This window comes from Mandrillus leucophaeus, unplaced genomic scaffold (genome assembly GCF_000951045.1).
Source record: "Mandrillus leucophaeus isolate KB7577 unplaced genomic scaffold, Mleu.le_1.0 Scaffold343, whole genome shotgun sequence".
Classification (NCBI taxonomy): domain Eukaryota; kingdom Metazoa; phylum Chordata; class Mammalia; order Primates; family Cercopithecidae; genus Mandrillus; species Mandrillus leucophaeus.
This window is the reverse complement of record NW_012103621.1, coordinates 1,474,755-1,502,286: the sequence shown is the minus strand read 5'-3', so window position 1 is coordinate 1,502,286 and position 27,532 is coordinate 1,474,755. Positions and strand designations below refer to the sequence as shown.

General features: G+C 49.7%; 1 protein-coding gene across 1 annotated transcript in view; it reads left to right on the top strand.

The window, feature by feature from the left end:
- Positions 1-6: 6 nt before the first annotated feature.
- The window catches only part of GRIK3 (glutamate receptor, ionotropic, kainate 3), a 242,992-nt gene continuing 215,466 nt past the window's right edge, over positions 7-27,532 (top strand). The window contains exon 1 of the mRNA XM_011989018.1: positions 7-127. Coding sequence (XP_011844408.1) covers positions 13-127 — 115 coding nt within the window. The 5' untranslated portion in view covers positions 7-12. The remainder of the gene's footprint in view (positions 128-27,532) is intronic.

The window sequence follows — 27,532 nt, the reverse complement described above, 5'->3', positions numbered from 1 at the left end:
CGGCGCCCAACGATGACCGCTCCCTGGCGGCGCCTCCGGAGTCTGGTTTGGGAATACTGGGCCGGGCTCCTCGTGTGCGCCTTCTGGATCCCGGACTCGCGCGGGATGCCCCACGTCATCCGGATCGGTAAGAGCTCTCTGGAGCCGGGGATCAACGTGCGCCCGGGCGGGGGCGGGAATGGGGGCCTCCGAACGCGTTCCTGAGAGATTTTCCTAACCTCTCTCCGGGCTGCTGAGCCGGAGACCGCCAGGAGCTCGTCCCTGTGAGGACAAAGTTCCAGAGTCGGGGTCACGGGCCTTACTTATTGGGGAGGAGGCCGCCGGGCCGCAGCGGCGAGGGGCCCTTGGCGCGCTCCTGGGAGGTCAGACCTGGCAGAGTGTGGCGAAGGTTTCCAGTGCGATCCCGAGTCGCGGGCGCATTTCGCGGCGACTGCCAGCATGAACCGCAGCCTACCGAGTTCTGCGATCTGGCTTCTCCGCAGAGTGGGGACCCTGGGGAAGGCGCCAACTTATCTCCTCTGCTCACCTCACTCCCCGCGGACCCCTCGTCCCCACCTCGGGCATAGCTCGAGCGGCTGCGGCGAGGTCGCAGGGCACAGATTCGCATGACGAGGACAGCCGATCTTCTCTCCCGGTGGTCGCCCTTGGCCTCGGTGGCACCGGTTCAGCCCCGTGCAAATGGGGCGGGGGTAGGGGGAGCAGGCCCCTGCTGCCCGCTGCAGCTGGTCCCTGGGGCCAAGGCCTCTCTCCGCCTGGGGCAGCTTAGGTAGAGGGAAGGGACCACGGAGGCCGGCCAGCGCGGCCCGGGCGGGCGGCCCAGGGACGCCAGCGGTTTTTAAAGTTAGCCCAAATTCCTCCGCAGCTGGCGGCGGCTGGCGGGGCTGCGCGCGGCTTTCCGAGGCTCCGGCTTCTCCGCGTCTCTTCTCGCCCGAGACTCTTACTCCGGGCTTTAACTTTGTTGTGGCCGCCCAAGGCACCCTGCGGGCCTGAGCGCTGCGCGTGTCCCGGGCCGGTGACCGGCAGGGCTGGGCCTGGCTGGGCTACGACGGAGCCTGCATCACCGAGGGCCCTGCGCCCGCCGCCAGGCCGGAGACCTGGGCCGCCTGGGTTCACTCGGCGCCAGCACCAGCGCCTGGCACGAGGCAAGCCAGACTCCGCCGAGCCAGGGCCACCCTCCTCCTCTGCAGCTCTTCTCCAGGGCGGACCTTGGGCCGTCAGCGGCGTGAAAGAGGTGCCGGAACCGGTGTCGGGCTTGGTTTCAGTACTTCAGATTTTCCTAGGAGGCGGTCAGAAACCCAGAGGATGGGTCTCCTCCCGGGCGGCCGCCCAGGGACCGGACCCTCTTGAACTCCTGTCTGGATGGGGCAGAGCACAGTCCTCGGCTCTGCCCACGCTGAGATCTTTCGGTCCATGCCCAGGACCCTGGCAGGCAAACACCGGCAGGCACCGGAGGCAGATGAGGCCAGACACGGGAGGGGACTCTGGGGACAGCCCTTATGGTCAGACTTAACCATTTGCAGCCCAGGCTGCTCCTGACAACCGAAATGTTTTCTATCTCTGTGCCTTTGCCTGCCCCGAGCCCAACTTGGCACCATTCCAGGGGCAGGAAGCCCCCCCCATCCCCGCCAGTAACGGACCAGCGCTTCCTTTATTCCCTGTCTCCTCCCCTCTGCTTTTTTGGGGGCCTGCGTCGTAGAGTGTCCTTGGGGAAAAAGGTGGGGAGACTGAGAAGACGCTATCTGCCCATCGCACGGATTGCAGCTCCCTCTTCCTTGGTCCTTCCTCCATAGGGGTGGGGTGGGTGTGCTCCCAGCCCAGCCTCAGGAAGGGAAGTCTTTGGAGGCCCAGAAAGACAGGCTACGGTGAGGGCAGCCTCAGAGGGATAAGCTGGGAAGGCGCAGGATGATGTATCCTTACTGTGAAATTGAATGGGTTAGGGAGTTCCTCCCAGCCCTTAGGAAGAGCATCCCCAAGCCTACCCGCCCTTTCTTGGGTTCAGCGTGTAATAATGCAATTAACGGATGGCAGAGCCCTCCTCTCTTCTAATCTTCTTCGTATTAAGCCCCAGGATTAATTAGCGTGTCAGCCCAGGCCATTTATATCCAAGAGTCCTGCCCCATTTGATTCTCAGCCCATGGACTGGGGTGTTGTGCCTGCGCCAAACGTGACCACCAGAGCTGTGCCAGTTTGGGCGGAGGATGGGAGGACTCTGAGGCTTCTGGGCTTCTCTGGAGCCTCCTGGGGAGCTGAGCTTCTGTCCTTCTGAGCCCCTGCTCGAACCCCAGCTGGAGCCAGGGAGCTACAGTGGTCATGGACAGAAAGAGCGAGAGCGAGAGAGAGAGAATGAGAATATCATGCTAAAACCCAAACACACCGCCTTGGCTGGGCCAGGTGCCATCTCCCTTTTCCCATCTCTGCCATCCCTGGGATCTCAGGGCTCTGGCTGGGGCTATAAGAATTGAGGCCCTCTGGAGTGTGCTAGGTGCTTCTGGTTCTCAAGACTGGCGCCTCAGCCAGCTGAGCTTGGAGCTGAATCCTTCTCCAGCAGCCAGGCGTTGCCGAGTATCAGCCCGGAGAGGGCTTTCCTGCAGGTGTGAGAGGGGCTCTCTGGGCTGGGGAGCATCGTACCCGCCCCCTCTCTTTGTGCCTCTTTTGGGGGCTGAAATTTCCTCTTAGACAAGGAGATGGATAGCTCAGCAGTGTGACACAGTGTTCAAACAATCTGTCTTGAATAGATGAATTGCATTGCTCTGTCTTTTTGTAATTGTGTCTATCAGAAGGAGAGGTCAAGGCATTGATTGCTTGGATGGTTTGCAAGTAACAAAAGACAGTGAGGGAGAGAGCAAGGGAGAGAGAATAATTGGATTGTAGTCTGCGGGAAAAAATGATCATTGATTATTTTATGTGAATATGTGGAAGATGTATTCTGTGTATGATTATCAAATGTTGTTCATTGAAGGTTTTCAAGGCATATTGTTTGGCATTTTATTATTATTATCATCGTTATTATTGTTTGGATGAATCCTAGTCTTAACTCATGGAAGGCAGTTTAATGCATAGATTCTCTCAGCCAAACAGGCTTGAGTGACCTCCTGCGGGGACCTGAATTTCCAGGTGGCCTGACCCCAAAGCTGTAGTGGAGGGGCTGCTGGACTTGGAGTCAGGAGGTCTGGTTTTCTGCTGCATCTGCCACCAGTTTGTTGGGCCATTTTCATCAAATCACACCTCTCCCTGGAACCCCAGGCCTCAGTTTCTCCATCTGTAAACTATTTGGTTGGCCTTAATGGTTGGTATGTTCTGTGGTTTCAAAGTTCCCTTTAGTGCAGCCTGGTGGGCACTGTTATGCTACTGTAGGTTTCATGGTTAGGTCTCCCCTCATGTTACGGGCATATGTAGGATTGAGGGCCAGCCTGGAATTTGAAAAGGGAACTAGACAGTGGTAGCAGCAGCTGGGGAAGCCTGGCCAGCTCTTCTGTGTGTTGAGGAGCTGAAGTGGTTGGTGGCGATCTCCAGCCAGCCAGTGGGGAGGTTTGAAGCCAAATGACTGCAGAGACATAAAGCAGGTGTGTGGGGGGTGGGGAGAGGGAAGGGTTGGCCCAGCTCTGGACTCTGAGCATCTACAGATAGAGCAGAACTGAGCTGCAAGGTCCTGAGTTTCGTGAATGTACAGGGGCCCAGCAAGCAACAGCGGCCGATCCCTGGGGAGAGACGCCCCCTCCCTCAGAGTTCCCAAACCGGCCCCATCTGTAACTCTTCTGATCGGTTCACCCAAATTATCCTAAACATTCATCTCTTGAGTTTGGGAGCCACTGTGTGTAAAACAATGAGAAATTTCTTGCAGTGACTGGTGATGCGCTGAAACATCGCCGCCTTGTAGGAGCAGACAGCCGCTGAATGAAGATCAATAGGGTTTTCCCCCCTGGAAGTAAATAGCTTCAGACAAGACCTGGGAGTGGCCCGCGGGGCCTTAGAGATCACTAACTTGAGGAATTTCTACCTCCACTTTTCAGCCCAGCGGCTGCTGTCAGCCCCAGCTTTCCTGCTTCTCAACTGGAGTTTAATTTTTTTCCTGATGCCTGCCTCGCATTGCGCTAAACAGTCTTTTGATGTCAGGATGACCTAGGGTCTTTAGAGGTGGTTTATGCAAGGTGAGCCCAGGCACCCTGGCCTCACTAGGCTCTTTCAAGGTCACCTGCATCCTCCTGTAGCCAGCAGGATGGCTGACCTCAGAAGTCCAGCTCATGTGTTGTTTTGAAAGGGCTTTGTGGGGTGGCTCTTTATCCCCAACACCTCCAGGAATGCAAGCTGCCTAGCTGCTTTTAGGATCCTTTGTAGGGCCTGTGAGCCTTCCCGAATCCCCACGGTCCCACAGGTACTCTGTCCCTGCTCCAGGAAACAGTCCCCTCCATGAGGGAGGAAGCACAGATGCCCCCGTGGGCTGTGGAACTACCCCTCCTCTTGAGAGAAGTATAAGGCCATACGCAGCACAGACTATAGACCTGCTTGGTGAAAGGGTTTCTTTTAGCAGGAGACCTGTTTGATCTCAGTGACTGGGACTGTGTTTCTGGTCTGCTGAGGTGGCGCCTCCTCTACCTGCCACAGCAGCTTCCCCTGTCTCTTCCTCCCGCAGCTGCAGCCTGGCTTCCCTTGCTTGCTCAGAACCTTCCAGAGGGAACTGAGAGAGCGGATGCTTCACTCCACTGGGCAGCGCGCAGAGGAACTGGGGGGCTCCGCACTCCCCGCCTGGCAACAGAGAGGACGGATGTTGCAAGAGCAGGGCCCTTGTTGAGGCTAGCACCCAGCAGGCACTCGCTTGTCCTCCAGAGGCCGGTGTGGTAGGGCTGCAGCTCTGGGAAGACAGATGCACCAAGGGCCTGCCTGGTATGGAAATAGAGCTGATGCAGATGGGGCTGGCGTCTTGGCCCTGGGCTTGATTCCTGGAGTCGCTCTTCTCCCAGGTGCTGATTCTCCAGCAGCAGCACCAGAGGGCAGTGTGCCTGTGCTGAGATGGCCACCGCAGTGTCTTCTGCCTGGGGCCCCACCTGGGTCTGGAGCAAAATCAGAATAATGAAACAGCAATGACAACAACAATACGATGGCCCCAATTTATTGTGCAATTATTAGCCACTAAGCACTGTGCCAAATGCTTTTCAAACAATGACTCATAGTGTGGGTAAATAGTAAGTGCTCAATAAATGGAGCCATAGGGTTTTTCTCTTCATACTGGGTAGCCTTCACCACCTACAGGCATTATCCCATTTTACAGGTGAGGGAAATAAGCTTGGCGAAGTCACTTGCCCAAGATCACGCAGCCAGTGAGCGGTAGAAGTAGGATAAGAAGTATGGTCTGCCTGCCTCTGGATCCTGTGCTTTTAGCTGGCTTTGCCATCTGGAGGTGGCAAGAAACGGTTTTTAAAGGGGCTGAATGCAGTGCCCTTGCCCCCACTCTCCGTTCTGTTTGCTGAGTGAGGTCTCACTGGCTGGGCTGTGTTGGTCCTGCTCTGGGAGGATGGCCATCTGGGCTCTACCATGCTGAATTCCACCAGTCCTAGTTTTCAGTGTCAGACTGGCCTTGCTGATGAGCTGTGTGGCAGATTCGCCGCCTCCAGGGCACAGGTGTGGATGGCCTTTCCCAGCCTTCCCACCAACACACATCCTTCCACTTACTACCTCCCACATTGTCCTGGCTTCTGGATTCAAGGCTTTAATCTAAGCCCTAAATAAAGGACGGATTCACCCTTGGGTGAGGTCAGTTCACCTACAGGGATCCCACTGTTCTGGGGTCTATAGTCTACATGTCCCCATTGGAACCACCAGGCTGTCCTCAAAGACATTGTCAAAGCCTTGAGGAAGCCCAAAGGCCTCGTGTCTGTGTCTCCTTCACCCCCCATCCTCCTCACCCAGTGACCTGGAAAGAGAAGGTGATTAGAGAATTAGCTGTCTTTGTTATTCCTTCCTTCCCTCACTTCCCTTTTCCTTCCTCAGTCCTGTTCCTTCTTGCCAACATCCCTTCAAGGCTAATAGGTTTTATGGTCGTTTTATTTTTAAGCAAGAGTCACATCCTGACTTTCTAAATAGGGCCTGCTGCCGCTGGGTCCTGGAATATGTGTTGCTGTGTCACAGACACCGTGGTTTGGGTGTGGGGACCTGGATGCAAGAGCCTTCCTAATCCACCATTCCATCTACAAGAGCAAAGGCAAAGGCAAACCCAGACTTACCCTTCTCTGTCTGCGGTGTTCCTTCTCCCAGGGGGACAGGGGAGCCTGGGATAATGGTGGCTGCCAGGCACTGAGCTGTTCTGGAAGTAGGGGGAAGATGCACTGTGCAAAGTCACTACGAAGGTGACAGGTTTGGGACAGGCACGGTCAGAAGGGTTATGTTACTTTCTAGGGCCTCCATTTCCCCATCTGTAAAATGGGGATGATACTGCCCATTGGGTTAAATAGGTGTGATGTCTTTTCAAAAAAGCTTACGTGCTGTCCACAGTTGAGCATTTCTTTTTGCCCTTGGAGGAGTCTGTGCACAGGTCTGGGAGTAGGGTGATGCTAGGGAGGCCTCCAGGGAGCCAACTCTAAGGAGGCCCTCAAATGAGGACCCTTTGCTTGCATGACTGACCATGAGAGTGGGCGCCTTCTTAAATCCTGGCCCTGGCCCAGCATCTGAATTTGCTTCTGGAGTATGCTTTTCCTCCTACTTCTCTTTGTGCTCCAGAGACAAATCCTAATTGAGCATGATTTGGAGAGATGACACCAAATTGAGGACCAGGAGACTGGGTTTGAGGACGACAGGTTGTTCAGATTTTCTTTTGTCTCTCATAGCCATGTTTCATAGCAGCCATGCCCCCAGAGCCCTCTGCCCTTCCTTTCTTTGTTTTATTTCCTTTGGAAATCACCTCCAGGGTCCACACTGCCTCTCCTCCTTCACAGCTTAGCTGCCCAGGTCCTTCACCTTGCTTCCTTTGACCTTTACACCTTGTTTACTAATAGTATTGACCTTGGCTGTGGTTATCTGGGGGCGAGTGGGTGTCTAGGCTTTCTCTAATGCATGTGTGTCGTGCCTCCCTGACTAGACAAGGAGCTTCTCAAGGGTGTCTCAGGCCATCTCTCCCCCATCACTTCCAAGAAGCAGAATGATTTTTTTGGAGTCAATAATATATTTCATTGATTCTAAGATGGGATTTTTTTTTTCACATTTTCATATCTCTGACATCAACTCGTGTCTCACATGTCATGTCTAAGTTTACTTGCAGAATTTTTTCTTTCTTGGCACTCTTAAGAAAGAATGGCATGTCTTGGGTCTGAGAAATGTGGTGGATCTATTTTTGAACGTGAGTCCAATGTGTACTTGCTGTGTGACCTTGGGGAAGTCACCGCACCTCTGAGCTTCCATTTCCTCATCTATAAAATAGAAGTATTAACGTTAGGTTGAAACATGTGCAGCTGTTGTTGACCTACAAAAATCTTGTGGTTGACCCTTACAGTACTGTCTGCACAGGGTTGTTGTGAGGATTAAAGGAGATAAGGTATGTAAAGCTCTTTGCATAGTGCCTGATGCTTAATAAATTTTAGTAGAAAAAAAGAGAGTTCCCCAAGGGTGGGGCCACATCTCCACTGACTTTGAGCTCTGAGGCTGTCTGCATCGCGTGTGCCCTTGGCTTTGTGCTAACCCCTAGTGCCCCATACTCCATGCAGCCTCGTACATGGCATCTGCCCATTGCTCACATACCCATGGGCCCTGCACTGGAGTTGGTGGGCCTAGCAGTCTTTACCAGTTACCCACTGTGCTAGGGAGCAGGAGATGTACCCTTCCTTGGATGCTCCTAATGTCTGCTCCCAGACACTGCCTGGCCCATTATTTTGCAGCATTTTGATTAAAATGCATTTTGCCTATGTTCAGAGCTGGGAAGACCCTGATTATGGGATGTCCTTAAGGGGCTGGTCCAGAGAGTCTTGATCAGCCCTTCTCAGATGGGGAGTACCATCTCGCCTCCTGGGCAGGCCACTGGAGACTAGACAGGGTCTGAGGCTGGAGGCCCTAGGGGATAGACACTTTGGCTCTCCTAGGAGACACCAGGTAATGAGGACAGAGGCAAAAGGCAGGGAGGAGAGAGTCCCCATGGTGATTGTACAGATCGGAGATAATGAGATGGAGTGAGATCCAGGGGGAGTGGTGGCTACAACTCCAAATCCTTTGGTGCCATGCTGAATGGTAGTTAAGGATAGCAGAGAGGGGAAAAGCAGCAAGAAGGAGCTAAGATTCTGGTTTGTATTAAGAGGGTTCCAATCCATAGGAGACGATTAAGTCTCGCGCTATTAAAGGGACTGATGCAGACAGGCTGCCGATGAAAGGGGGTTTATAGAGTTCTCAGAACAACTGCAGGGATGAGCTCTTTAAATATGGGAATGAGGGAGACTTCTGCAAAGCCTTTCTGCATCTGCTTTGCAGAACTGAAATATGCTATTCCAAAAAGCTGCCCAATTGGGCGGAAAAGCAGGAGCAGGGAGCCAAGGACTTTCCAGGGCTCCAGGCATCACATTTCCTGTCTATGGTGAAGAATCAAATAATCTAGGCTGAAAAGAACCCCAGGGGTCATTCTAGGCCTCTAGTTCTCAAATATTAGCATGTGCCAGAAGCACCCAAAGCACTCGTTAAGATGCAGATTGCTGGGCCCCATCCACAGACCTTCTGATTTCGTGGGTCTGGGGTGAGGCCTGAGTGCTTGCCTTTTAAACAGGTTCCCAGATCATGATGCTGCTGCTCATCTGGGAGCCACACTTTGAGGACTGCTGTTCCAGATCAGTGGAGGACCCCACTACATACAGGTGGACGGCCAGTCTCCGATTGAATGCCACCTGCAATGGGAGCTCACCAATTTTAGGCCCCACCCATTCTTTACTGCAGATGTTTTGCCCATGCTAATCTCTGTTGCAAATTTTCCTCTAAAAAGCTAACATGTGTCTCCCTGCAGTTCCAGGAGGGCAATATAACTGGGGTCTGAGTGTAGGTTTGAAATTCCTCTGTCTGAGTTTCAACTCTTGATCCCTTCCCTCCTGGCTGTGTGACTTTGGGTAAGTCACTTACTTTCTCTAAGTCTAGATTTCCTTATCTGTAAAATCAGGATAATAGCAGATTTCACCTCATGGGATTATTGTGAGAATTAACATGCCTGGCACAAACGAATCTCTCAGTACATCTAGCTCTCAGTCTAATCTTGAGGATAAACTCATAGATTCTAGGATCTAACAGCCTGACTTTGAAGGCTGCCTCCCTCACTTCCCACCTGTCTAATCTTGAGCAAACTTTTTTTTTTTTTTTTTTTTTGAGATGGAGTCTTGCTCTTTTGCCCAGGCTGGAGTGCAGTGGCGTGATCTCGGCTCACTGCAACCTCCACCGCCAAGGTTCCAGGTTCAAGCAATTCTCCTGCTTCAGCCTCCTGAGTAGCTGGCACTACAGGCACCCGCTACCGCGCCCGGCTAATTTTTCTATTTTTAGTAGAGATGGGGTTTCACCATATTGGCCAGCCTGGTGTCTAACTCCTGACCTTGTGATCTCCCCTCTTCAGCCTCCCAAGAGCAAAGTATTTAATATCTCAAAATAATAATGATAATAATAGTTGTACCTGCCTCACAGCGTTTTTGTAAAGACTGAATGAGTTAATGCATGTGAAGTGCTTAGAACACAGCCATGGTAAGCACTCAGTAAATGTTGTCTATTACTCCTACTATTATGATCTCCCTGCCCACTGACTCTGGCTTGAGTTTTTTCCCTGTCCTACACTAGAGCTCTGCAGAAACACAAAGGCATTTATTTCTTCAGACTAAAGTGGCTTAATTCCTCCAGCATGGTGTCAAGAGCTGACCACAGTGCTACTTATTTATTGAAACCAGTAAGACCATCACCGCCTCAGGTCTCAGCTTTGGTGTCTGGTTGTACAACACCAGACTGTTTCAGGCTTTTTAGCAGCCATTGCAGTCTGTTGATTTATCCTAAGCTGGTGGTCTCATGAGATCATGAGGTCTTTTCCACAAGTATTGCCGCTGATCTGTAACTTTTCTCATCCTCCCTTTGGCAGTTGATCTTTTGAGCCTAAAGGCAAAACCTATCATTTATCCCCAAGTAAGTTCCATCATTGAACCTTCAGGCAGTTATTCTTACTCATTGTTTCTGGACCACCAGGGCCTATTACCATGTCTCCATGCTTGAAAAGCAGGTATGGATTACACCCTCTTCTTCTAACCGCTGCCTCCCTCCTGGGGTCTGTGGTAGAGGGGTTAAGTGGTTATTAGCCTATAGTATGGTTGGGGTTGGGAATCACTGCTCTGAATAGTGAAGCTTTTGGGGATTCCCATTCTGATGTCTCGCATGCTTCATGCCATCTGAGCCTGGGATAAGCATATCCTCCTTCCCTTCAGCCAGGTCTGCCATAAACACATTAAGCAGGAAATGAGCAATGTCAGAGTCTGATGGCTTTATTCAAATGGTCTTGGATCCACTATCCTACACTTTAATGAGCTTCAGAATTCCACTGGCTTCCTTATGCCCTCAGGCCCTTTATGATTTGCCATGGTTGGCATCTCTGGACTCATGGACTGTCCCTCCTTGCTTCACCCTCTCTGATCCACTGCATTGAACATCTAAGTCCCCAGAAGGCACTGTGCTTTCCCCCACACTCTGGGCCTCTGCACTGCCTTTCTTTTTTCTTTTCTTTTTCCTTTTTGTTTTTTTGAGACAGAGTCTCACTCTGTTGCTTAGGTTGGAGTGCAGTGGTGTGATCTCGGCTCACCACAACCTCCGCCAGTTCAAGCGATTCTCCTGCCTCAGCCTCCCAAGTAGCTGGGACTACAGGTGCACGCCACCACACCCGGATAATTTTTGTATTTTTAGTGGAGATGGAGTTTCACTATGTTGCCCAGGCTGGTCTCAAACTCCTGACATCATGATCCGCCCGCCTTGGCCTCCCAAAGTGCTGGGATTACAGGCTTGAGCCACTACACCCGGCCTGCACTCCATTTCTTTCTTTCTTTCTTTTTTTCTTTTGTTTTGAGATGGAGTCTCACTCTGTCGCCCAGGCTGGAGTGCAGTGGTCGGATCTCAGCTCACTGCAAGCTCCGCCTCTGGAGTTTACGCCATTCTCCTGCCTCAGCCTCCCGAGTAGCTGGGACTACAGGCGCCCACCACCTCGCCCAGCTAGTTTTTTGTATTTTTTTAGTAGAGACGGGGTTTCACCATGTTAGCCAGGATGGTCTCGATCTCCTGACCTCGTGATCCGCCCGTCGCAGCCTCCCAAAGTGCTGGGATTACAGGCTTGAGCCACCGCACCCGGCCTGCACTCCATTTCTTTCTGGCCAACTTCTACTCATACTAAGGTTTCAGTGAACGTGTCTTTTCCTCCAGGAAGCACTTCTCAACCTCCATCCCCTTCTGAGTCCCACAGCACCCTCTACTTTTCCTGTTGTAGCACTTGCTGTATTGTAATTCTTGGTTATTTTAGAGATAAGTGCTGTACTGGCGTGGGCCATAGCCAGGTTGTTCACCACTTAAGTATCCAGTGCTTCTAGCACAGTGCGGGACTCCTAGTAGATAATTAATAAATATTTGTGGAATAAATGAATGCAATGGTGAATATGGTCATTTGAATGTAAGTCCCCCTAACTGCCCTGGCATGCAGCTCAACACTTTTTCCATTTTGTCAATGAGGATTTTATGAAGGATGTTGTTAGTTTCTTCCACGAAGTCAAGGTTCTCGTGCTGTCTGTGGTGGTCTTCTGACACACCAGTTCTGCAACTTTTTCTGTGCCAGGACCTTTTAGATTTAGTCTACTGGGCAGAGCTGGAATATTTGGGGGAGTGAGCCCTTCTTTTTCAAGTCTAGGATTGGACTTTACATTCATTGTCTTGTTCCTATCATGATGATTTTCTTGAGAGAGACAAGCTGTCTTCTTAAAGAAGAGACTAGAGGAGAGACCACAGTCCTCCTGCCTTTTCTGACCTTACCCTTCTCTCCTTCCCACTTGCCACTCAGCATCTCGGCTGCTCTTTCTGGGAGCTGAACCAAGGAAGAGAACCTCTGCTGTGCTGTTGTTAATAGGCTGAGCACTCAGGACAGCTGTCAGGCAGAACTGTGGCTGGGCCATTGCTCTGCTGCCCATCATAGATCAGGTCTCTCTTTTTTCTGTCTTTACCACATCACTGGCTCCTGCAAGGATATGTAGACAACTGGTCTACATGACAGCTTGGTGTAAAGTAGAGGTGTTGACAGTTAACCTGGAGATTCAAGCTTTATAGACAGTCAACTGAGGCCTTTTAGCCCTGGGAATATATACATCATCCACATCAGGTTCTGGGGAGAGTGAGTGTGTGCATGTGTGTTTGTGTCCTTGTAAGAGATGACCATATGGAAGTTTGCTTCTGCAGCACAGACTTCTGAAATTGGGGCTCAACCATCTTTCTTTATTCCAAGCCTGATGAGTGAGTAGTGACTTTCCTTTGTATCAGTGGGGAAACTGAGGACTTAAAGGATGGTCCCAGTTCCTGACTGACTGGGCTTATCTGTCTACTCTACCAATGTGGCTGAGAGTAAGGATGGGAGAGGTTTTGCAGTGGAGCCCTGAGCTTCCCCTCCTGAACACAACGGAACTGAGCTCTCCCCTGAGGCCAGCCCGCCCCCTTTTCTTGCTTCCCTCCCTGGGGAAACATGACACATCATGAGCAGAAAGAGCCTGTTGCCTACATGACCATTTTTCCTGCCCAGTTTAATAGAGGTGACAGCCGTCTATTTTACTTGTCTCGTAACATTGAATCAGTAAATAAAATATGGGTGAACTCTCAGGTTTAGCTGAATTATGGCTGGTCCATGGGGACTGTGGGCTGGAGGAGAGTTGAGCAGAGAAACTGAATCCTTGTCTTCTTGCAAGAGAAGCAGAGCCTTGCATCTTCCTTCTGGATCCAGGAAATCGTTCAGTGCTTGAGGAAGCCAGGCCAGCAAGCTAATCTTGTTTGGTGGTCTCTGAGTCAGTGGAAGAACCAGAACACAAATGGAGGAACCCCAAATGCTAGGGCTACAGGAGCACTACCTGTCCCCATTATTTTTTCTATCACGGATTGGGATGCTGAAGACAGAAAAGAGAAAATGATTTGTGCCATGTCCCTTGATGAGCCATGGGAAAAAACAGACAAACATATGGGTCCTCTGACTCTCATCCTGTTAAGAAAACCTGATCTACCCTCCTATTACACACACACACACACACACACACACACACACACACACCCACCACACACATACTTGCGAATTTGAAGTTTTACATTTGCAGTCTTAAGAGAGCAAAAGAGCCTAGACTTTTCCGATGTGGAAAAGCAAACCTGTGAAACACTTTTCCGCAGTGCAAGAGAAATACAAATTGGATTCACATGTGTTTAGAAAAAGTCAAAAATAACAGATGCACCTTGTGGTTCAGCAAGAGCCAGGGAGGTTGAGGGTCTCCCCAACCTCTGTGTTCAGCACCACGGAGAGCAGCCAGGCCTGAGGGTAGCGGGTGCTGGCTCTTCTAGTATGGACGGTGTGGTTATTGTAAGGTCTTGTTAAACAGGCATTCTTTCTTTCAAATGCTATTCCTTTAGAACTCTGGTAGGTTAGTAAGAATTGTTATTTGTGGTTGTTCAAATAGAATAACGCAAGGTAAAAGAAAATCAAGGTAATAGATGGAATTTTCTCCTTTTTTTTTTTCCTTCCACATAAATTGTTCTTAAACCTTTGGTGCCTTGTACGGCTTGTCTGCTAGGGAGCAGCAGCAGATGACAAAACGAGTGAGCATTCCATTGTCAAATATCACACCTGATACCAAGCATCTTGGCTCGGCTTGTCAGCCTCATCTTTCACATCGCATTTTGTAAGTAGGATTGCTAAATGTGATTTCTTAAAAGTATTTTGTGCGTTATTATTTCCTGAGTTGTGGAGACCTGCATACCTATAATAGAGCCATATTTCCTGCTAGTAAATAAAATCATTCCTCATTCAGGTGATGGGAATTAAATGTGTCACAGCTTGGTGGCATTCCCCAAACAACCCCAGCGGTTCCAGGTGCTCTACCACCTGGATGTGTCTGGGAAGGCTTATGGTGGGGCTGGGAACTGACAAAGCCTCTCTCAGACAGAAAAGTCATGCCAGGAGTGACCTCAGTGTTTCTCAGAGAAATGGTACGCTTTTATCCATCACTGGGGTATGGAGAGTTGGCTGGGAGCACCTGGACTAGAGTTCACAGGACCGGAGAAGGCGAAGAGTGTTAGAATGATAGAGTCAGAGGAATTGTTTCACTCGCCTCTGAGGAATTTGCCTCTGAACAAGAAGTGAGGTTTAGGCAAATGGACCCCAAGGATTTAAGAGGTAAGATGGCATCTTGGACATCACACAGCAGATAGAAAAATCCAGGATATTCTGGGAGGAAGTGAGCTATGGTAGCTACAAAGTGAGGGCTACTTTAGGGGCTCTGGCTGAAGATATCTCAGTATGAGGGGATTTGGGGCTTTTTGATGCTCCTGCTTGGATTCGCAGAATCAGAAAAATCTGCTTCGAAAATTGTGGTTATTTTTATGCTGTTTGTAATTTTGTGTTTATTTCCTGTCTTTTTCACATGGGTTCTGGGCTGACTCATTGATTCACCAAACATTTATGGAGCACCCACTCTGTATACTGCAGAGTACATAGGGTCAGGGGATTTGTGGGGGCTCCGGGATGCGGGGGCGATGAAACAGCACTCCTGGGTTTGGTGGTATTTGAATGTCCTCGTGGTAGGTCCAATTAGGTGACCTTTAGTAATAGCCATGGTTCCTTGAACATTTCGGTATGTACAGTTTAGACCACAGCCTTGCACTTGGATCTTCCTCATTCCGCGGAGTCCTGGGGAGGAGTAATGAGGCTCAGAGAGATGAAGAGACAAGCTGAAAGTCGCACAGTCGAGTTGGCAGGGAGGCTGCATCTCCATTTCACCTTCACTCCTGCTCTCCTTTCTGCCCTTGCCCCTTCTAAATCAGTTCATCACTTATGTTGTTCCGAGAGTGTTCTTTCACCCCTGAACTGTCACATTTATCCCCCTTCAGGATTCATTTTGTCCAGTTCCCTGTCTTTTAGCAGAACTGAACCTTAACTTTTCTAGATGGATGAATGCATGTGTAAGTAGGGGGGTGAAAGGTAAAGGAAGGGGTTAGTATCCAATTTGTAAGTCTCCAAGGGACACAGTCTGTCTCCTCTGGTGAGGAAATTCTTCTTTCTGGCTAACCCAGATCATTCCTGATGCAGTGTAAATCCATCTCATCCATGGACTTTCCTGGACATGGCTGTTCTTGGAGGGTAGGAGGGAACATCTAGCTTGGAAGTCAGTCGCTTAGGGGCTTTTCTTTCTAGGGCTCCACCAAAGAGGCTCTCAGACAATTAAATTGAAATGGCTGCACTTTTGCTCATGGGGGCCTGAGTAGATTTATAATATTTTCTTTTTTAAAAAATTGGAGTTTTTTTTCATGGAGACAATGATTTATGGAATAATCAATTTCTTTATCTACCTAATACATTGGAGCAATCCGTCAATGCAAACATCAATCTCCCCCTGGGGCTGGGGAGGGCAGACAGCCTTTGAGCCTGACTCGTCTGGCAAAAGGTGGCTTTTTCTATGAGTGACTTTGCTCCCCCATCCTGGATCTGAGACCTGCGGTAAGGAGGGTCAGGGGCTCTTCAGCAAAATATTAATGCTTTCTCCTTATTAGTCTCTGCTCTGTCAGAGAAATAAGGTGCAGTAAGCTCTGTCCCCATTGTACAGTTTGTAGAGACAAAGGACCAGAAAGGGTGCTCAGAGACCAGAATTTGGAGGCATGCACGTGGGAGTGGCCATCTCTAAATCTCTAAGGGTTGCAGTGTATGAGAAGGAGCAGATCTGGTGTTACAGGTCCCAGTAGAATTGGGGCCAGTGAGTGATGGTCCAAGAAGGCAGATTTTGATTCAATACCAGCTATCCACATTCAGTGCTCTTTAAAGATTCAGTAAGTGTAGTGCCTTGGAGTCTAGTGGGCTTCCTATTATGAGCCAGATTCTGGTGTTACCGAATCAGGCCTGTTTTGCCCACCGTGTAGTATGCCAGTCACTGAGACGATGAGTTTTGCAGCAGAGAAAGGGTTTATTCATGTGGCAGCCAAGCGAGGAGACAGGAAAATAGGTCTCAAATCCACCTTTCCAAAGATGAGTTTTAGGGTTGTTTATGGGATAGAGGAGCAGAGTGGTCTGAGGCATGGGGAAAGGTGATTGGGGATGAGGAGAAGTGAGGCAATCAGTTTTTGCACAAGCGTAGTCAAGCTTCATGGCACTTCATAGGACGATGTCTGAAAAAAATGGCAGCATTAGCATGACCTGAGGGTGGAGCTCTTGGCCCTGTGACGTCAAAAGAGGACTCATTACCCATCCATCATTTGTGTAGGTCCAGTTGAAGGTTCAGTGGTCTCACTCAGTTTGAAATGGACAGGAGCAGACTCTAAATTTCTGAAAAACAACTTAGGCAACTGTTAGCATTGTGATCCATATGTCAGAGGTGTTATCTCTAGTGAATTTGGAGAGTCTTAAAAAAAAAAAAACAGCTAAAAGCAAGCAAAGCTGGCTAAGGTTTTGACAAGCCTATTCAGGTTTGCCCTCGGCTTCTCAAGCACAGATTGGCCAGGGGTGTTATCAAGGGGCTCTGGATTCCTTTCACTGTGAAATTCTAGGCATGCCCAACTGTGCGGCAAGACATGCTATAAAAAAATCCAGATTTTCCGAGCTCCCTGAAAAGGCCAGTGCCTGCTCCTGGCTATGCAAACTCCAGGAAGGTCAAGCCCGGTAGTAGTGGTTGTGAAGAATACTCTCAGGCTTCTTTTTTATGGTTTTTAGAAATCTTTTTAAAGAAAACAGCTCAACACCTTTTTTTTTTTTTTAAAGAGACAGGGTCTCCCTATGTTACCCAGGCTGGTCTCAAACTCCTGGACTCAAGTTATCCTCCTGCCTTGGCCTCCCAAAGTGCTGGGATTACAGGTGTGGGCCTCTACACCCAGCCTAGCTCAACACCTTTTTTTTTTTTTTTTTTGGGATGCAGTCTCACTCTGTCTCCCAGGCTGGAATGCAGTGGTGCAATCTCGGCTTGCTGCAACCCCCACCTCTAGGTTCAAGTGATCCTCCCTGCTCAACTGTCCCAAGTAGCTGGGACTACAGGTGTGTGCCATCACACCCAGCTAATTTTTGTATTTTTATTAGAGACAGGGTTTCACCATGTCTCTAATCCACTGATGAATCATTTAACATAATTAAACATTTAATTTGTGTTGGCTAGGTTGGTCTTGAACTCCTGACCTCAGGTGATCCACCCACCTCGGTCTCCCAAAGTGCTGTGATTACAAGCTTGAGCCACGGCGCTCAGCCCTCAACACTTTTTGATGTCTCACTCTTCTGAAGACTAACATCTTTGCTTGGAATTCAAGAAATTCTCTTTCTAAACTCTATTTCTACGTTATGACCCCTTCCACACCCTCATCATTTAATTTTAAGTTTAATTGGTTTTTTAAGTTGAATCAGCCAACATTCAAAAATTTGGACGTTTTATATGAAATTTTGGGTTTCCAGCTTCTCTTCCCACATTCACATATACCTCAGTCCCCACCCCTCCTTACAGTAATTTCCTGTGCTAGGATCAGTCACTGTCCTGCTGCTGCTGTTTTTCTTTCAGTAAAGTTACGAAGGAAAAGTAAAATGTTTTTATTTTCAGGAGCAAACAAAAGACAGACTAGGAGTGCCAATTTTTTCAAATTTGTTTCTCTCACCAGCCCTGTTTCACTCTGGGTTTCTGTTGGTCCTGCAGGCATTGAGCCACTGACCTACCACGTGGGCAAAGAGCATCTCAGAGGCAGGGATCTTGTCCCATTTCTGTTTATTGTGACGATAACAGCAATTGTTTACTGAGCCCTTTTCTGAGCTCGTTTAACCCAAAGGTGAGTCTAATTATTCCCACTTTCCAGATAAGGAATCTGAGCCTTAATGAGGTGAAGGTACCCAGTGGAGTAAGTGATGGGTGTCACTAAGACTTGAACTCCTGTCTGCCTGACTCCATTGTAATCCCCTGTGTATTCCTAGCAGCTGCCCCTAGCAATGCCCACAACTGGCAATTAGTTAAGTGCTGGACACGTCAACTTGAATTCCAGAGTCACGGATGGGATGGGGCCAGGTGGGCAACTTCCGACCTTAAGGTGGATAGTGGCACATTTAGGATGCTTCTGATTCTTCTTTCCTTCCTTTGGTGCCTGGCTGGGCACAAGCGGCTGCTGTGCGTCTGTTGGGCGGCATTACCCAGAGTTCAGTTAACGTGTGCTGGGCAAGAAATCTGCTCTGAGTCCCTTTTGCATTACCATGTCTTTGAGGTGCATGGACATGGTGCAGGCGCTGGAGCTCGGCGGGAGCATTTTAACAACCTCTGTCCTTGTTCGCTCCCTGCAGTCTTCACAGTGGCCGCAGGCCCGTCTCTCCGACACAGACCCAGCAACTAATTGGGCCTGGATAACAAACTACACAGACACAAGCCCCTTCCCATTCCCCTCCTGGACTGCAACGTGGGAGGCTTTGCAAAGCTGCCACCTTCTGCTGGGGCGGGAGTTGGGGGACAGTGGGGAGAGGCTGACCTGTCCACCCTAGACAGGAACAGGGTGCTTGGCACCCTCTCCCTGGCTAGGCTATGGACCTGGGGGCCCCTGTGGCAAGAGTGTGGGCTCTTTGGTGTCAAGAGTCCCCTGTGGACATTGTCAGGAGGTGGCTGCAGAAGGGAGATTTAGTAATGAACAAAGCACTGGCTCCCTAGCTCAGAATAGTGTCTGTAAATCCCACCTTGCACAAATCCTGAAATTTTATTATTCTGCCAGCCCGTTGGAGCCAGGTGGCAGTGGGAAGCTTCAGATTAATTTGGGAGATGTTTTCTTTGCGGAACCTCTGGCTTTCTAGGCAAGTGGATTAAGTTCTGGACCAAATAAGGGCTCTTACTTTCTTGACATTTGGGGCTGGCTTTGCTTTTCTGCCTGCTGGGGTTTACTTTGGGTGTATGAGTTATCCCCACAGGCTCCCTTTGCTGTCTGCCCCTTGGGGTCTCTGCTGTAGCACATAATCTCCAGGGAAATGTGGCTTTTCCTTTCTCTCCTACCCAAGGCGGACAGAAATATCTTTCCCCATTGCACCAACCCAGATAGAATCTGGGCAGAAGTTTCTTAGGCTTCAGAATCTCTTGATGCAGAGATGGGACCAGGATATTCTGACCCTGCTGTTTTGACCCTGTTGTTTTAACCCCTGAATGAACCAATGTGGATGAATTCTTATTGAGAGATGAAGAATGAGTCAGAAAGTGAAAGCCAGTGATTGAGACAGATATATATACATATATACACACACACACACACATATATATATATAGAGAGAGAGAGAGAAAAAAACAGAGATAGAGAGAGAAGAGAAGAAAAAATAAAAGAAAAGAGGCTAAATGGCTAAATGGGTTCTGTCACTGGGATGACCAAGTTCTCAAATGCCCAGTGGAGTCAAAGCATCCTCACAGTCAAAATGGCAGGTGTGAATGTCCTAAAAGCCCAACTGGGATAACTATTCTCTAATCCCAACCTGTGTTTCTGGCCTCTGCCTGTTTGTAGCTTCCCAGCAGAGGCCACTGGGTGTGGTTTATCTTCTATTGGATAAGTACCATAATATGCTTAAAATTGTGCCTGCCTGGCACAGAGTGGGGCTTAACAGGTTACCTGGTGGAGTTTTCCTGGAGAAACCAGATGGGGCACACGTGATAAGACCTCATTACTCCATTCAGGTATGAAAAGATGTCCAAGAATCTGCCAGAAAAGGAACTCTATAGATGGAATGCATCTGTCTTTGCTGGCTCTCAGAAGCTGGTTTGCGGTTCACCTTGCTGGGCTTCTTTCCCCCTCCCTATCCCTCCCTTCCTCCTTTCTTTCCTCCTCCCTTCCTTCTTTCCTTTAATAAATGTTGCTTGAGCACCTACTGTGTGCCAGGCACATTCCTAGGTGCTGGATATAGAGTGATGATCAAAGAAGTGATCAAAGAGGGACCTTGTCTACTCTACTTAGGGCAACAAACAATTAACAGATAATGCATAGTTCTGAATTGTAGCAAATGTTATGCATGGAAACAATGGGAAGGCCATGCTATGGTTTGGGAGTAGGAAGGGCCTCTCTGGAGAGGTGGCGTTTAGGCTGAGGCCTGAATAATGAGAGAAGCCTGCCTTGTGAAGAATGCAGGAGCACTCCAGGCAGAGGGAACAGAGTGTATGAGGCCTTAAGGTGGAAAGAGCTTGGCATGGTCAAAGAACAGAAAGAAGGCCCATGTGTCTGGGGCTTGGGGTGCAAGGGGCTGGGACAAGGCATTCGATGAGGTTGGACATGTGATGAGGTGAATTTCCAAAGCCCTGCTCCAACTTTGTCCTGGGGCTCTCCCCCGCTGGCCCAGGTTCTGGTCTGAGGCACAGGCCAGCCTCACGCTGTAGACCCTTGATATCTTTGGCCCTTTCAGGCTTCAGGGCTCAGCCTCATTCTTCCTCCTCTGCATCCTTCCCTGGAGCTGCTCTTGGTGAGTGACACCCCTTCCAGCTAGGCACCTCACCAAAGCCTGGTCCAAACATGCGCTTGATACAGCAATGGAGGATCCAGCATTGCAGGGCTGCGGAGCAGAGCTCTCTGCAGGGGAGGGGCCTTCTCTCCCAGGGAGATTTATATCTTTTGGCCAGTTCTCAATCCAGGTGAGGGAACTGTAGAGCCCTAAGGGAGCCTACTTATTCTGAAGACAAGTGGGAAGTTTAGTGGCAAAGGTTCTGGTTGGCTCCTTCCATGAAGTGAGTGCCAGAGGAGTAGCCCAGGCATCTGAAGGAAGGGCACACACACACACTCATCCAAGCACCCAGATGTTTGGAGGACAAGATACCAGGCCATCCGGCTCAATCCACTGATGAATCATTTAACACAAATTTGTGTCTGGGGCTGACATGGTTTGGCTGTGTCCCCACCCAGATCTCATCTTGTAGCTCCCATAATTCCTACATGTTGTGGGAGGGAACCAATGGGAGATAATTGAATCATGAGGGCAGTTTCCCCCATACTGTTCTCGTGGTAGTAAATAAGTCTCACGAGATCCGATGGTTTTATAAGGGGTTTCCCCTTTTGCTTGGCTCTCATTCTCTCTTGCCTGCCACCATGTAAGACATGCCTTTTGCCTTGTGCCATGATTGTGAGGCCTCCCCAGCCATATGGAACTGTGTGTCCATTAAACCTTTTTTTCTTTATAAATTACCTAGTCTCAGGTATGTGTTTATCAGCAGTGTGAAAACAGACTAATACAGGGGCCAAGCTAGGTGCTTCGGGGTACCCCAGGAAGAGAAACCACCGTCTGCAGTAGTGGAATTCTCTTTGACTTGCCAAGTGTGTTCACATGAGTGTCTTGTTTGATGCTCCCAACAGTGAGCAGGGTAGGCAGAGCTGGACTGAGGAGCCCCAGTTTGCACATGAAGAAACTGAGGCTCAGCGAGGTCACCTCACGTATTCCAGGTCAAACTAGTAAAAGCTGCATTAGGAAAATCTTGTAGTCACATCTGGAGGTGAATCATTCCTTTACCGTTTAGTTGCTCTGTGACCTTGGGAACAGAGTACCAGCCTCGTTTTTCTCATCTGAAAACACAGAGAAATGTGGTGTCGAAATGCTTAGCTCAGGGCCTGGTAAACAGTAGGTTCTTAGTAAATATAAAACTCCCTTCCCACTCTGGCCTTCTGACTCTGGGCCAGCACGTTTCTTAACACGTCACCCTCTCCCTGGCCTCGTGGCGTTTCAGGTTTGCAGTTGTGACCTTGCACAGGAAACGTCTTGATATTTGCTGCCAGGTAGACAAAACATCTGGAAGATTGGCCCATCTTTTTTCCTCTTCAGCCAAATGTTTTGGTGTCATGAAGATAAAGCCACAGAGACGTAACTGCCAGGGCCCGGTTCCCAGAAGGCCATAAAACACAGCGATCCTGCCGGGCCCTGCTCGCCGCAATCCAGCAAAGTGCTTCTCGCATCCAACACATGGTTATTTTTTACAAAATCGCTGAACTAGCCATGTTAGCTGTATTGATCAATAAATTACTTTGATGAAAACTCAATAGGCAATGGCCCCCTGGCACTCATTCCCACACAAAGGAAGGGCTTTTACACTTTTTCCATCTTAAAAACCTTGGTGCCATTTCCCGTCCCATTTTTCTCCTCTGTGTATCACTCCCAGGGGTTGCTGCCTCGGCCAGCACCTGCCTAGACAGGACTTGGAGATTTCTGGGGCCATAGGCAGGGATTATTCTGGCCCAAGGCGTGCGGGGTCCATGGGAGGTGGAGTTAATCCGTCTGCCCACGTCCCCCCAAAAAGGTTTGCTTTTTAGGACACTCTGGATGCCCTGGCATCACTGTTGCTTGGCATCCTCCTTGGGCCTGCAAGACCCATCATTCATAGCCCTGCTGGGAGAAACGCCTGTCCGCATGGAAGAGCCAGGAGTCATAACAGGCCCGTGGTCTTCCCTGAAATTCACTCTTTCGTTCACTCATGTTACATTTTTTGAGCCCTTCTCCTGTGCTGGGAGTTTACCATGTGAATATAATCTTAATGGATCCTTACCAAAGGGCAAATGTTTGAAGTTAACTTTCACCCCCTTAGACTTAACACCAGCCTCCACTGCACGCTAATAAAAGGCAGGTATTGGGCTGAGCGTACTTGCTGCAAATGAAGCCATTGCCCACTTTTGAATCCTGTCTCCTAACTTCAGGTGAGTTCTTAACCTCTCTGTGCTTGAGTTTCTCCACCTGTAAAATGACTAGAAAAGCGTTTATACCATAGGGTTGTGGAAGAGATAAACTGAGTGACTATGGGAAGCACTGTGTGCTGGCTCATAATAAGTCACATGTTAGCTGCCTTTCGCTGCTGAGGATGAAATGAACTAATAGTGTGAAGTGCTCAGAGCAGTGTCTGCTACACAGAGCTGAGGGCGTGTAAGCTAGTATCACCATCGTCTGATTTCATTGTCACAACAATGCTACAAGACAAGAACTGTTAGTCTCCCCATTTTACAGATGAGAAAACTGAGACTTCTTGAGGTCTAGTGTCTTAACCAGGATTTCAGAGCAGAGATTTAAACGTGGCCAGCCTGACTCTAGCTCGGAGCATTTTTCCATAGTGCTGGACTTCCTGGTGCAATCATAGTGCTTTGAAGGTGGAAAGCACATGGAAGACACCTGGACCGGCAGGACAAAAGTGGTACAGGTGAGAAAACTGACGCCTGTGGTGGCGCAGTGACTCGCTGGAGTGAACACAGACAGGAAGGTTGGGTGACCCCTGGGTTCTTTCTACAAACATTACAGCCGGACACTGCACACTGGAGACTGCTGGGGTTATCCTGGCTCTGTTGCCTTGTGTAATTATGAATAGCACCCCCTTCACTCCAGGAACACCTTTAACCTCATTGTAGCACAGCTGTTACCAGAGTAGGTTCATGAATCGAACTCACTGGGTTTGAATCCTGGCTCCACCACTTCCTGACTGTGCCTCGGTTTCTCCAGGATTGCAGAAAGGATCTTGTGGGATAAGAGGCCTGGTGAACAGAAAGCACTCAGGAGACATTACCTCTTATTTATTTTTCTCAAGAATAAACGTAAAAAGTAAAAAGAATAAGTGTCTATTTCTATGGCTGTTAACATATTTACAACTCATTCTGACCCTCAGGCAACTCTGGGAGATTGAAGCCTTGAGTTTGTCTTTCTTAACTTGCAGCTGAGCAAGGAGCAGCCTGGCTTGGGTAACGTGTCCAAGGTCACACAGCTGGCTAGAAGAGAGGCACAACTCAAATTCACATCTGCGGATCTTTTTCTCCTACACTACAGTTGCCCTCCTGTTCGAAGCCCCGTGCTCCAAGGGAAACCCAGCCACCCCCAAAGATGTCGGTAAATACAGCACAACTGGCCTCTCTGAAGACTCCGCTCCTCCCTCTTTCTAGGTGTGTGTGTTGGTGCTGAGGTCTCCCCTGCTCAGCTGGCCCAGTACTTGCCTCCTCTTCTCCCATTAACAGGGCATAGGCCACCCTCTCCAAGCTCCCTGCAACAGTCCCCACCCCTGCTCCCTCCCACAGCATCCTCAGGACTGGCTGTCGGCCAGGGGCCATTTTTCCTCATTACCACGATTGCCCAAGTCCTTACTTCAGTCCAGCCCAGCCCAGCCCCATTTGCATACCATTAGCTATGATGCCATGCATTATGGATTCATATTTAATTTTAGTACTTTTTGGAGGCAACTCAACCTAATTAAAATCTCCTCCAAGAGTCTGACATTTCCCCGAACTCTGGTAACATGGGCTCCCCACGAATGGACCACACACACACATACACACACACCCCTCCAGCCATAGATACACACTGCCGTTTTAGCCCCAGTGCCGTGAATTCTTTTTTTAAATGAAAAGGGAGAAAATGAAGAAGTATTTTTCCTCCAAGGCGATTTATATGCAGACTTCGCTTCAGCAAGCCCCCTGGGGGTTGAGCCTGGAGAGGCTGCCAGAGCCTAGCTCCACAGAGAATCTGGGACTGGGAGTGTGAGGGGGCCCAGGCTCTGGCCTTGCCTCGACGTGCCTCTCCTCTTTGAGTCCTGAGCTTGCCTAGGCCTCAGTTTTCTCTTCCTCTTGAGACCATCAGAAGAGAAAAATCACAAGTCCTACATCATACCATAATCCTTGCCTTGTTCCCACTCATTCTGAAATTAAGTCCTTGGAAATTTTCTTCCTTAATCAAGTCACATAAAGTAGCTTAACATTTCCTGAGTGTTCACCGTCTGTCAGGCATTTCACATGCACTAACTAGTTAATTCTCATGACAACAGTTTGAAGTTGATATTATTATTATTATTACATCTCCATTTTACAGATGAGGAAATTGAGGCTCGGAGGGGTAAGTAGCTTTCTCAAGGTCACACAGCAAGTAAATGGTGGAGATTGGATTTGGACCCGGACAGTCTGGCTTCAGAGTCTGTGGTCTTAACGATATCACAGCTGCCTCTTCCTTTTTAGCAAGAAAGGAGTTAGGGCGATGGGCTGGAATTATTCCATTGTTCTAATTCTATGATAATGACTTAATTCTGTCCTGACTCAGGGCAAGGTATTGGCTACCATTCATCTCCCTGACATTTCTCAGAAATCAGTACGTCAGAATTTTCTGAACTCACTGTCCTGGAGGTGGTGGAGCACAGACCAAACCAGGCAAGAGGGGCCATCACTGTCTGGGAGCAGGGGTGGTGAGCGCACAGAGCTCTCCAGGGAGACAGGACACTGGTCTGGCACCACCCAGGCTCTCCTTGTGACCTGCCCACCCTCCTGTGTCCCCATCTCTTCATGTGGACCAGCCAGGAAGATGTGGCAAAGTAGATTGCTTTGTCTGGGCCAATGTCAGGGAGGGAAAATATGGTATTTATTTTTTCTCCATCGTTTAATTATGAAAAATTTTGAACACATAGTAAAGTTGAAAGACTTTTACAGTGAATGCCCCTGTGCCCACATGGTGTTTGTTCAGTCACCATCTGCTCCTTGTGAAGGCACTGCCCTGGGCGATTTCTTTATGCAGTCATTTCAGTCCTCACACAAACCTGATGGAAGGCGGCTTCTTGCTCCCATTTTATAGATGAGGATGCTGAGGCTCAGCAGATGAGGAAACTTGCCCAGGGGAACCCAGCTCGGTAAGGGTAGAGCCAGCCTTTGCACCCAGAGCTCTCTGAGTCCCAAGTCTGGCTCTTCCTTTCTACCCCAGCCTCTGCTTTTCCTGCGAGACACCGTAAGTCCACTTGACAGTGGCAGGTGAAGCCTCTCACCCAGGCCCCTCCAGGTGTTGGAAAGGGACATATGTGGTGGTCAGAGAAGAAGAGGTGGAGGTAAGACACAAGGTGTTTCTCTTGGGGGCTTGTGCTGGGCACATTAACCTTTGCAGCAATGACTCTGCTCCTGGGACTTCTGGAAATGCAGGATCCAGGGCACTGAAGAGCACTAGAGCCCTCAGCACAGGCAGTGGTTTCTGGGCTCATAATGCTCCCTGCATTGGGGCCCCCACGTGCACCTCCTGCTGCTGCTGCTGCTCGGTTTTCCACAGTGAAGGCTGTATCCCATCACTGCCCTTCTCGTAACCCTTCTTGTAACCCCACTGTGCCCAGCCAGCCTCAGACAAGTCACTTCACTGCTTTTGCGGGATCACCATTCTTCAGCCGTGAAGTGAAGAAGTCATTGTTCAGCCAGTTGTACGTGGCTGATAGTGCTGGGAAAACACCTCAAAAGTGCCTAGCCCAAGGCCTGGCGCATAGTAGGCACACAGTGCGGGAGCGTCTGTGTGTCCTCATCTGGAACTTCCCAAGGAGCTTGGTACCCCTATCCCCAACCAGGCCCGGTGGCTCCCAAATGCCATTGTGGATCAGTTCTCCTGGGCTTTGTTCATTTTGTCCTCTCTCTCCCTGGAGTGCTCTTCCCAACACCCATCAAGATTGGATCCCACCTCCTCTAGCAGGTTTTCTAAGATGCTCCCAGAAGGAATGGAATCTTCCCTCTTCTCCCACTCCCCAGCACCTGAACTCAGTGTTAGAAGCAGAGTCAGGTGCCCGCCATCTGGTTTGACTCCCAGCTCTGTTACTTACTGGCTACCTGACCTTGGTAAGTTACTTTTCTTCTCTGTGCCTCAGTTTCCTTGCCTGCAAAATGGGCATGATAATAGCACCCACCTCATTGAGAGACCTAAATGAGTGAGGATATGGGGCGCATCTGCTCAGTGCCTGCATGTAGTGGTGCCCTATGCCGTGCTCCCTTTCTTTAGTGTAGACTATAGCCTCTGCTAGCTGTGCTCCCTACGAGTGGCCTCAGGAAGGCAGGGATATGGGACTGTCCTCTTTGACTACCTGCCTCCATTCCCATCTCAGAGCCTTGCACAGCAGAGGGAAGAGATTAGCTGCAGGGCTGCTGGACTTGGGCCGTGGAGCAGCATCTCGGTCATAGGAAGCGAGTCTGGTGATAGGTAGACCTGAGTTCCAATCCTGGCTGCACCACTGGTTTGCTCCCTGGCCTTTGGAAAGTTCCTTAACCCCTCCCAGGCCTCAGTTTTCTTACCTGTGAAGTGAAGACAATAATTGTACCCCCTCCTAAGGCATGGAGCACTGCCAAGCTCCAGCCCCTCCAGGATCCATCCCATAGCTGCCAACGGTTCATTGCAGGCTGGTCTTGATTGCCCCACCTCCCTCACCCCGCAGCTCTCGCAAGTGACTCAGAACAGAGCTCCTGCTCTGATGTCTAGCCCACGTGCCTGGTTTGCATGGAGACTGCCCTTTGTCCAGAGGGATTTACATTTTTAAAGAGTAAGTTCACCTGAGTCCTGTGGGGCATTGATTCAAACCTCCCGTTAGCTGCCTCCTCCTCTCATGCTGAGGCTTTTGCAGAA